The 12,030-nt window shown below is 43.2% G+C and overlaps 1 protein-coding gene across 1 annotated transcript in view; it reads right to left on the minus strand.

Moving 5' to 3' along the window:
* The window catches only part of CSMD1 (CUB and Sushi multiple domains 1), a 1,254,382-nt gene that overhangs the window by 248,563 nt on the left and 993,789 nt on the right, over window positions 1–12,030 (minus strand). The window contains exon 11 of the mRNA XM_069485062.1: window positions 7,359–7,462. Coding sequence (XP_069341163.1) covers window positions 7,359–7,462 — 104 coding nt within the window. The remainder of the gene's footprint in view (window positions 1–7,358; window positions 7,463–12,030) is intronic.

Consider the following 12,030-nt stretch of genomic DNA (forward strand, 5'->3'; position numbering starts at 1 on the left):
TGTTGGGTCCTATAATTGATATATGTTTACCCCCACATGATACTGTCAACCTACTTTCCAGAATGGCTGTGCCATGTTGCACTTCTAATTGTACGACATTCCCAAAAAGACGCAACTATATGGATGGAGAATGGAAGTAAGTAGTTCAGGTTCAGAGTTTAGGATGGGAAATGGTGAGACCACAAAGAGACAGCACAGTACTTTGAGGCAAAGCAACAGAGCCATATGCTAATTTTGGCGGTGGTTACACAGATGTATATAGGTATTAAAGTTATTGATATGTACATTCAAAATGTTCTATTTTACAGAATGTTAGTTAAGATGGGAAGGGGAGGTGGGGATGGTGTATTCACACCTAATGGGTGTGAACCATCTGGGGCATGGACAGGCTTGAAGCTCTGACTCGGGTGGGGCAAAGGCAATATATGTAACCTAAACACTGTTGCCCCCTTAATATGCTGAAATAAAAAAAAAATAAAGAAAAAAATAAATAAAAAAAATGAAAAGAAAAAAATAATTTGTTCAAACCTGGAGAAAAATACCTGCACATGCCACAAAGCTGTGAAAACATGAAACTGATACAATGTAGCCCCTGCAGTAAGTGACGCCCGCATTCCACAGCCAGGGACCCGACCGGAAAGACACGTGCTAGACCAAAGCTTTACAGACTCACTGGGACTGTCAATTGGGAAATGGAGAAGAAAATGCCACCCCAAGATAAAAACTGGCCTAACACTGAACTATTTTATAGTCTTCCTGGTTCTTGAATGCCCACTAATTCCATAAATTCTTTAGAAAACGTAGAAGATGCATATTTAATTGTACATTTTAATTGACCTTTTGCCTTAATTGGGCTGGTACCGAGTGAGCTGGAGATTAATAAGGACAGATGAAGATACGGTACAATCTGCTCAGGGACTTGGGCACCTGGCAGCCCTGTTCCTCGCAAGGATGCGGACAAGCACTGTTAATGAGATTGACGGACGCCCTGACACAAACCCTCGACTGGCACAAGGCTGCCAGGGTCACAGTCAGAAGTCCACATAGTCATTTAACCAACCAAGGCAGAAGGGATTTAAACTCTGGAAGGCCATATTTGCAATCTTAGGTCTTACACATCTTCAAATACAGAATTAAGCAGGCACTGAGAGAAAGTGAAGTGGTTAAGGTTCTCAGTCTACCCGGCACCTAGCCTGGCTCCTGGCCCGTGGCAGTTGCTGATGACATGTTTGTTTATGTGACATGTACCACGAGGCCATCACAGAGCCATAGAGGGTAGAAGGGAGCGGAAATCTCATTTCCAAATCAAGCTAACTCTGAAAAATAAGCCGAGGGAATGGCTTTATTGGATAAATAGTATTATTATATACAATGTCAAAATTGAAGATAATTCATACATAGACTGACTTTGTTATAATTTCCTCATCGGCATCGATGCGAAATGAGAACAAGCTTCCGATTTCGCTGACTCTGATTCACGCATGTTTCAGTCAAGGATGACAGAGTTTATTTACCGAGCTGGGACCCTTTACAGCAGGTGGCAGAGAGGATGATGTGAGCTCCATCAATCACCCACAAGCTCTGTTTTAAATTCGCTAAACAGTATCAGAATTACAAAGTGCTCACGTGTGGAACTGCATGAAAAAGACCTAATCCAAACCTCTTGATCTTGTAGATCAAAAGGGGGGGGGGAAGTTGACTAAGGCCAAAAATGAAGATTTTTCCTTTTTATTTTTATGGACTTTATTTACTGAGTGTAGCGTGGACTATTTAAAATATATGAACTATATGTCCTCCTGACATGGAGACCTTTTTTTCCATTACCCTTCCCCCTAACACAGGGATGAACCCTGGAAATGGCACAAAAAGCTACCAGCAGACACCTCTGCAAAGAGACCAGGGACAGACAACCAGGTTTGGGACCCAGGACCAGAGAAACAGCACAGCATGGGGCATCAGTGGGACCCCACAAACAGAAGGCAATTCCCACCCCCGAGCAGGACACAGAAGCCCCCAGGTAAGCCCGTTCCTTCCTCAAACGCACCTGGTGCCCATCTGACTACCAGACAGGCTGGTTCCCCCAGCAAGGGGTATGCGTTAAGGAGCCACACCGATAATTAGCTGCCAGAGGAAGGTGAAATGAAGGCTCCCTTTGCAGCGGAAGGATATTGAAGACACACACAGAGTTTAAATCCCTTCTGCCTTGGTTTGTTAAATGGCTCAGTAGGCAGAAGCCGCAAGGAGACAGAGCGACACTAATGCCCTGATTGAGGAAGGCTCTTTGCTACTGCGGACCTGACACCGAGCGTCTCCTCCTCCCCCAGAGACACAGGTGGAGGGGCTGGGAGAGGTGACGGGGAGGGGAAGGGGGACCCCACCAACCACTTACCACCGACAGACATCTCCGCCACCCTACCCTGTCCCCACCGAGCCGGGAAACCCTCCGACCCTCCAGTCGGCACCAGCGCAGACCGATGGGAACCTCCCGGGGCGCCAGATCCACCAGGCTGACGAAGACAGACCTGAAGCCCCTGACAGTCAAACCACCACGGGAAACTCAGCCACAAACACAGGCTGAGACCACGTGCCAAGCCCAAACACGAGCTTCCCTGCTAAAATAGAAGGTTGGATTTAAAGAGTACCCAGCATGTCCTTCAAAGAATCAAGGAAGCTTCCAGATACGAGGCAGAGAAGGGAGATCTCACTGCGGGTGGACTTTCAGTCAAGACCAGAGCTCTGACGTTTGAGTCTGAGCTGTGTCATCTGTGGTCTGCAGGCGCCCAGGCTCTGCCCTTATGAGAACCGCAGCGCGAAGAAAAATCGCTTGGATCATGTGATTCTAGAGTTTTAAGAACCTAATTCCTGATTGATTTGATTTCTAATTATAATGTATAATGATAAAAAGTATATTTTTTTCTATCTAGAGAGTATTTAAGTTGATATCTTCATGTCTAACATGAATTGCTCAAGCTTTCCTTCCCCTAAAGCACTAAACATTTAGCAACTGAGTCAGTGATCACATCAAAGATATATAAACACACCCACACACACACACACACACACGCACACACACGCATCTGTGTTTAGCGTCTGCTTTTCGACGGCTGCTCTACAGTCTTTTGATCAACAGAGAATGATGCCGTTTGGCTCGGGACCAGTGGGTAACGGCAGGGAGAAACAGAGTCATGGCCACACCGGGGTCAGGACGGCATCTAGGAGCAAGAAGCAGTTTCAACAGAAATGGATCCAGCCGGTGAAGCACCAGCTGGTGTCCTTATCCGTTAATCCCACACCGAGCCAGGCTGAGCCCACCCTGCTCGCCCTGCTTCCCTGACGTTGTGTACCCGCCCCGCAGAGGGGTGGGCGTCTGGAAACCGTAACCTGTGCCTGCGGTCCACAGCCCGTCCTGAATTAATGCCACCTCCCGGCGACCGACAGCTAATAACCGCAAAGGCCAGGGGCCAGCCAGGTGAGGTGGACTCTCCCCATGCAGTGCTCTGCAAATTAAATTCAACAAAATTATCAATATACACGCTTGGAAAGAGCTCAACAGAGATGTGCTAAGTTATTTAATTTTCTTTTCAGTCTGACACACTGCAAATAGGACCTGTGTCCATTCATCTGTCTCTTGGGAAGGCTGGGTTATTAAGGGAAACCCTTAATGTTCAGGAATTCTATTCTGTGTGTGCGTGCGGCACAAACGTTAAGAAAATAAAAAGCCGTTGACAGAAATTAGAATTTTGGAAGCCATATTTAGGATGAGCTATCTCCCTTTTCAGCTACCTCATTTTCCAAATTTCTCTTAAACATCATGATCTGACTAGGGTTCCATAATTCCCTGAAGAAGGAAACCCCATGAAATATTAAATCTAAAGTAGTGAATGCAGTCTGCCATAGGCATTTTTTTTAACTTCTCTTTTAATTGCAATGTGTGCCATGAGATTCCATGATTCTATATACTGACTAGTATCTAAACTATCCTAGCATATCCGTCATGTCTCCAATCAGATTGTAAACTCCATGCTGATAACGTCTGGCATATGAGTTCTTGACGGTGTTTGCTGCTGTCTATTCAAAGAGACCGGCTGTGGTTCCCGGAATGTGTTCTTTTCCTTTTTGGCAATTTGGTTCACTAAGAAAATATATCAGTGGCTTTTCTTTTTCCTCCACCGCAGCTGACTAAATGCCCAACTGATCTTTGTTACATTATATTTCCCAAAGGGCATCTCAGTTTGATTCAGTTGGCTATTTAGCTTTTCATTTATAGTTTTGAGCTATTGAGAGGAGGTTCTAATAACACTTATGTCAACATAATACATAGTTTGCTATTGCTTTCCTAACAACAAATAGTGTTAAAAAAAAAATGAGTGTATGATTTTAGATCTTTAATAGTAACCTAAGGGATTTTATAAGGGATCACTTTGCTACATTTATATTTTAAATTTTGGGTTTATTTAAAATTTTTGCTCATTTATTTTAGTGACATCTTCCCTTAAATTAGATGTTATGGTAATAATAATACATGTGGGTTACATTTCTTAGCTCTCCGGAGCTTTTGCATGCATTCTTCCATTTTTCTCTTTCCCACAGGCAGGGCAGGTTTATCATACATATTTTATAGCTGGGAAAACAGGGGGACTGAGAGGTGAAATGACTCCCCTCAGGGTCACAGCTACAGTAAATTGCAGAGCCGGGGCCAGAAACTCCGTCCTTGACTTCCAGGCCTGTTTCTGCAAACTGTGTCCTTGTATCCCTGCTCACCAGCGCTGTCCCAGGCCAGAGACAGGCAGCACGTGGGACAGTCACCCGGGAAGCTTCCCAACAATGCTGATGTCTGGGCCCCACCCTGTAGGACTCTGCATTTTTAAAAATAAAGAAATCAATTTATAAAAAATGTAATAAAAATTTGGTGAGGGTGTGCGAAAATAGGGACCTCCGTGTCCCACTGTGGTTTATATTAATTTTTGGGAGGATAATGGGAAAAACATAACAAGGTAAATGAATATGCTCCTTTTCCCCAAAATTTCTCTGCTGGAAAATTCCCTGAAGGCGTATGAAGCAAGTGCACCGACGCACACATAGTTATCCGCTGCACAGCCTCTTGTAAAGCAAAAAATAGGGGGAAGCAAAGGGCTCTCAATGATAATCATTTAAAAAGCACACGTGATGCAGAGAGACAGGAACACTCATTCACTGCTGATGGGACTGCAAACTAGCACAACCTGTGCGGAAAGCAATATGGGGATGCCTCAAAGAGCTAACAGTAGACCTACCATTTGATCCAGCAATCCCATTACTGGGCATCTACCCGAAGGAAAAAAAGACATTCTATAAAAAAGACACCTGTACTAGAATGTTTATAGCAGCACAATTCACAATTGCAAAGATGTGGAATCAACCCAAGTGCCCATCAACACATGAGTGGATTAATAAAATGTGGTATATGTATACCATGGAGTACTACTCAGCCATATAAAATGATGAACTAATACCGTTTATACTATCCTGGATGGAGCTGGAGCCCACTATTCTAAGTGAAGTATCCCAAGAATGGAAAAACAAGCACCACATGTACTCACCATCAAATAGGTATTAACTGACCAACACTTAGTGCACATAGAGTAGTAACATTCATCGGGTGCTGGGCAGGTGGGAGGGGGAGGCGGGGATGGTATATTCACACCTAATGAGTGTGGTGCGCACCGTCTGGGGGATGGGCACACTTGAAGCTGTGACTTGGGCAGGGCAAAGGCAACATGTGTAATCTAAACATTTGTACTCCTGTAATATGGTGAAATTAAAGAAAAAAGAAAACAATTAAACTAAATTAAAATATTAAAAAAATAAAAGTAAAAAAAAAAAAAAAAAAGCACACCAGCTCCACAGGGGGTGATGGGGAGTACAGAGCCCAGAACAGCATCACTGTCACCAGGTGGGGGCGCCTACTCCAACACACGTGAGGTGTGTGAATTGGGTAAATCCTGTAATCTGGCAAAGGCTCAGTGTCATCACTGATAAGATGAGGATATTATCAGCTAAAACATGCAGGGTTATAGTGAAGACCACATATAGATCATAGGTATTAGGCATTTAGCACAATGCATGGTTCGTAAGATACCTGATAAAAGTTAGCTATAATATTACTAGTGCTATTACTGTAATTATTATCATAAATCATGAGCCAGCAATAAGGTTTTGATGATCATTAGTAGCAGTTAGAATGGGCCAGTAGAAAGATAAAAGAGAGACAGGTGCTTATATGCAAAAATGTTCAAGATACAATGAATGAAAGACACACATTCCCAGTGTAGTCCTAGCACAGGACAAATGATTTTAAATGCACATACAGCATAGCCAGGCATAGAACTTTTCCAAAATGTGAATTTTGTCACAAGTGATCAGAAAATAAGGGGATGACGTGAGCATAACACACACTATCGTTTTTTCTAGCACAGTGATATGTCGATGTTATAGGGAACAAACTTTCTCAATAATAGAGAATCCTCAGTAGTGTGTTCACAGGCTCAGCAAACAAGGTACACGCCCTGACGAACGCCTTCCTCTGCAAGAAGGTTCTGGTTGAGAGGTTTTAGGAGCTACTCCGTGAAGCCATCTGTGGAAGGTGCCAAGGCAGACAAAGCGTCTGAGAACACACTTCCTTTCTGCGGAACGCACTGATGGACACTCCCAAATCGCATTTCCGATTGTGATACTCCAGGTCCGACAGACACTGAGGAAATCTGTCCCGGAGGCCCTGCATCCGGGAGCAGCTGGAGGGGGCGTCCGGGGCGCAGACCTGCAGACCAGACTGAGACCCTACTGGCACCCTGGGCAGAGCCATCGGTCCGCAAATATTTACATCAGGGCTGGCAGCGATTTCACTAGCACTCTGGACACAGACTTCTGCAGACAGACAGGGAGCCACCCCCTCCCCCCCAGCAATATTTTCCCCGTGATCTCTGTCATCTTCACTGTGCAGTTTTACACAATGCAAGGGAAGGCAGACGGCATTATTACAGAAAACACTTGTACTTCCAAAAAACCCACTCATAGAATACCATGAGGAAGCAGAAAGAGGCTGAAAGCGGTCGAATTGAGAAATTTATCATTTCCACTTTCTACCCTATGAGTATTCTAAATATTTTTTTTTGCTATAAACATATTTTTAAATGATTTGAAAAAAAATCGATACAGCTAAAACATAATGCTAAATTAACTCTCATTCAACATCAGTTTGGAAGCCAGAGATCAGCCACACGTGGCACGAACTGAACATCGAAGGCAGGATCCCGGGTCCGCATCCCACCGACCCTCAGCAGGCACATGTCTCGGGAGGAGCAGCTCCAGGGAATACTCACACGTACAAGACGGATCTGGTGTCCCCTACTTTCCCAGCGTCACCGACCGTCAGGGTGTCATAACCTCTTTCCAGCTCAAACTCTTCAAAGGCAAGCTTGATGACCTAAACCCAAGGCACAACAAGATAGTGACTTAGCACAGCAGGAACTTTCCATGACGGTTAACGTTACCAACATCCAGCTGTCGTGTTACGCTTTGCTCTTGAAGGCCGATGTATGGCACACGGTCGCCAGGCTGCTTTAGTTACGTGGATAACTGTATGCATTTGAGAGCCCTGAATTATAGAATTTTATGAAATTCAAACTCGCTATTACCGACATTGGTATTTTCAGTGCTAAAAATGAAATGTAATCACTTCTACACTTTAAGTCAAATACCCATAAAATATTTAACATGTAGAATGTTTGAATTAACCAAGAGATGAGTCAATATAAGCAAAATAAATGTGGATTGCAGTTAAAGAGATATATTTTGAAGGCACTCAGAATATCCTGCAATAAATATTTTTAAATTTATTACGCAGCATTCATGTAATCATCCATATTAACACATGAAAAAAGACTTCCTGAGGCTAGAATGTACTTAGCTTTCTAAAACCTCTGTACTTAGCTTTTCTAAACCTTGTAGTATTTTTTTTTAATAAAGAAACATTGCCACGATGACCAGCACTGAGACCTCTGGACAGGACTGGCTTTTGTCCGATGCTCCAGCGTGTTATGGTCTAGGAACTTCCTTCTGTAGCACACAGGATCCTTTTCTCCCGAAGGAAGATGCACTTTCCTTGGTGACTGAAATTGGGATAAGGAGAAAAGGGGAATGAAGACATCTTGAAGGTGAGCTAGAACCTGGGGGACCAGAGGGACAAGGAAAGGGGATAGATAGAAAGATAGGTAGGCAGGTAGATACATAGGTAGATAGGTAGGTAGATAGATAGATACATAGGTAGGTAGATAGACAGATAGGTAGGTAGGTAGGTAGGTAGGTAAATAGGTAGATAGGTAGGTAGGTAGATAGACAGATAGGTAGGTAGGTAGATAGGTAGGTAGTAAATAGTTAGATAGGTAGGTAGGTAGATAGACAGATAGGTAGGTAGGTAGATAGGTAGGTAGGTAAATAGGTAGATAGGTAGGTAGGTAGATAGACAGATAGGTAGGTAGGTAGGTAGGTAGATAGGTAGGTAGACAGGTAGTAGGTAAATAGGTAGATAGAGAGGTAGGTAGATAGAAGAGAGATAAATGAGAGACAGAACATAGATTAGATAGATACACAGATAGATGGTAGATTAGATAAACAGATGATTGATAGATGATAGATTAGACAGGCAGATGCCAGACAGATGATAAATAGATGACAGATTAATAGATGAGATGTAGATGATAGATTAGATAAATAGATGATCGATTAGATAGCTGGATGCTAGGTAGGTAAACAGGTGACAGATGATAGTTGACATGAAAGATTAGGCAGATAAAAGGGAGATAACAGAGAGACAGACAGAAAGATGACGGATGGATGGATGGATGGATAAAAGATCAATGATACATACACGAATGGATGGCTATATGGGGTGGGGGGAGAGAGAGAGAGATTGAGAGACAGAGAGGGAGGACGACAGGAGGAAGGAGGGAGATGGGGCAGGAAAAGCACTAACCATAATATGGGAAGTGCACTGTAATGGGATCTATTTCAGAATGAAGCTGACAGTCTGAAATCCCGTAGAAAGGTGTCAGATGCCTGTCTGTTAAACTGGAAAGAGCAGAGTCAGTGGTACCGGGGGAGGCAGCCTCCCGCTAACCCCCATTCAATATGCACAATTCGATCAGGCTCTGAACAGGTGCTTTTCCGAGCAATGCTAATAAGGAATGCATTAATTTTGCTATTTGAATTTCTTACTAAAATTAGTGATATAGCTATTACAATTTACTTTAAAAAAAACTACTATTTCAAATGGCAGTGTTTGTACGAAGGCATTATTTTAGCAATCTGATTTGAAGCAGGTGCAGGGGTGATAGCTATTGCAAACCGGTATAAACATTGCATATTAAATCCGGCACCTGATGGCAGTTTTATTTCTATTTTTTTCCCTCTCTCATGGCTCTATTGATAAGTGACATGGGCAGTTTTATTTCTATTTTTTTCCCTCTCTCATGGCTCTATTTATAAGTGACATGGTTTAATAATTAGAGAATAAAAGAACTAAAGAACTGTCTTCGAGACCTGGTGGTTCCCCATCCCTTTCCGACAGGTTTTCTCAGTCCAGACGTGTCCGAAGCCCTGGCGGGAGGGGATGACAACCCACCAGGGGTCGAGGGTCGTGGCTGGATGATCTGTGATGAGCCACGTGACAGGGAACACACCACACGAACGGGCTTCCATCACGGGTGTACAAACGGCCACGTAGTTCTTTCAAGAGCAAGTTTTTGTCAGTGTTTCGTCTCAACAATCGTGGGGGCTGTTGTCAAATGAACGTTTTTCTCCCTGCCGCTGACCCTCTGTAAAAAGAAAAAATGTAGCTTCCCCCTTGTCTAAAGATCTTCTCGTTTATCAGAAAATACGGCAATCTAAAAATATACATGGCTGAAATACAGAAATAGGTATATTTTCAATTAAAGGCACAATTCCTTCTCAACAAAGAACAGCCAGAGATGTACGAGAAAAGGGAGGGGAACGGATGCCACGTTTTAAATCCTGAATGACTCGGTGGCATCTGGCCAAGACGGTTTCTTTCCTTCCCCGGCACACGTGCTCTCGCTGTGCCCCAAGGGCTCCCTGCAGCCGGGCTGCTCATGTTCCTCCAGTCTCTGCTCAATGTCCCTCCCTCAACCGCGCGTCTGCTGACCGCCTGTCCCCTCCGTAATGTCCCGCATGCTGACAGCTCTTCTTGGTTGGCTGCGCTGCCTGCCGCACCCCTGCACCGTGAGGCTGCCGGGCAGGAGCCACGTGGCCGCCCAGGGAGGGCAGCCCCGGGCTCGGCCTACGGGGACGCACAGAACATCCCCTCCTGCAGGCCACGGAGCTGGGCGCGAGTGCAGAGACGGACCACGCTCCAGCCTTCAGAAAACTTAAACTCTGCAGGGAGCATTTCGCTAAACACCAACAACACAGAACTGAGCATTTCCGGATGAAGATTCCTTCACGCAGTAGAAAAAACAGGAAGGGGACGAAAGCAGATGGACAGGGTCCCAGGCTTCAGAAACCTTAAAAGCCACAGGCGGTATTTTGAGACATATAAAATAATTACAGAATTTAACATTACAGATAAAGATTTCTTAATGACACTATATAAAATCTTTCACTTTTTCAGCCTCAAAACAAAATCTCAGACCCGTGAGAAAGACAGGTCACTCAGTCTAGATTTTGGTGTCATTTTTCAAACATATTCTTGGTGTTTGTGTTATTTTCTATTTTTTACCAATTGTCAGAGTCTCAGTGTTGTAACAAAGTTGATCTGTGAAACCCTTTTTTTTTACCAGCTTTTTTGTTTAAAGATTATCAACCACATCAAAAGCCCTATAGATCCCAAGAGAAAGACTACTACCTTATAAATATTTAAACATTTATAAATCACATATTTCTAAAAACACATAGAAGACTTACATCCCAACTTTTTTAAGGGGGAACATCAGATGATGCCGACACTTCAACACGTTTATCTTCTGGGAACACTTAAAAACACATGTGAGGTTAATTTTATATATGCTTCTCCCACAGCTCTCCTATCTGTTTCTACTCACTCGTTCTTTATTCATTCGTATAGTCAGACCAGATAATGCTCGTGTCCTCATTCATGGACAGGACGTTGTTCAAACGCTTTTGTTTTCATAAGTAACGCTTACACCCACTGTTACCAAACTCAGACTACAGTCTGCTTATCAACAAAGCATCTTACTAAAAGAGCAAGTACACAGTGACTTGGCCCTACAAAAGAATTGTCAGTACAAAACCCCACTGCAGGATTAAGTGCAGTCATTTGGATCGTGCGACAGGTGATTCTGTAATTTTAATGTATTAGAAATGATGGTGGGAGGACTCGAAAGACGTCCCATTGACTTCCCTGGTTTACAATGTCCTCTTCCCAACCCCCAACCGGAAGCAGACAGCAGCGCCTCCCGGAAGAAAGCGATCAGTCAACACGACCCCTGTGTTTATATCTCTATGTCTGTGCCTGTATCTATGTCTATGACTGTGGCTATCTCTGTATTTATGTCTATGCCTGTAACTTAGCATTTCCCAGGAGTACAGCAATGAATTACATGTCTTCATGTGAGAGATGTTTGGGTAAATCCAGAGTAAAACAGAAATGGTGGGTTATGGTGAATTTTAAATTAATATTATCTCTATATTTTTTTCACTTTGCTAATAGGACTTGGAAGGAAAGATTTGCCAAATGGCTACACACCAAGGATAATGTGATTATATATATAGCTTTATACAAGGCATAATAAATTGGAGATACTAATATATGGAGGTTTTGTGTTTGTTTTTTTTTTTTTAGAGAATGAACAGAATCCTTGTTTGTTACAAAAAGTGAGTCATGTACTTTATTTAATAAAGAACGCAAATTGCTATCAGAGTCTGGATAATTTATTTTATATAATCAATTCAAAATGAACTCTACTTTTTTTCTAAAGCCTCCAAACCTATAGAACCTATATATGATTTTTTTCCTCT

Source organism: Eulemur rufifrons, chromosome 12 (genome assembly GCF_041146395.1).
Source record: "Eulemur rufifrons isolate Redbay chromosome 12, OSU_ERuf_1, whole genome shotgun sequence".
NCBI classification, from domain to species: domain Eukaryota; kingdom Metazoa; phylum Chordata; class Mammalia; order Primates; family Lemuridae; genus Eulemur; species Eulemur rufifrons.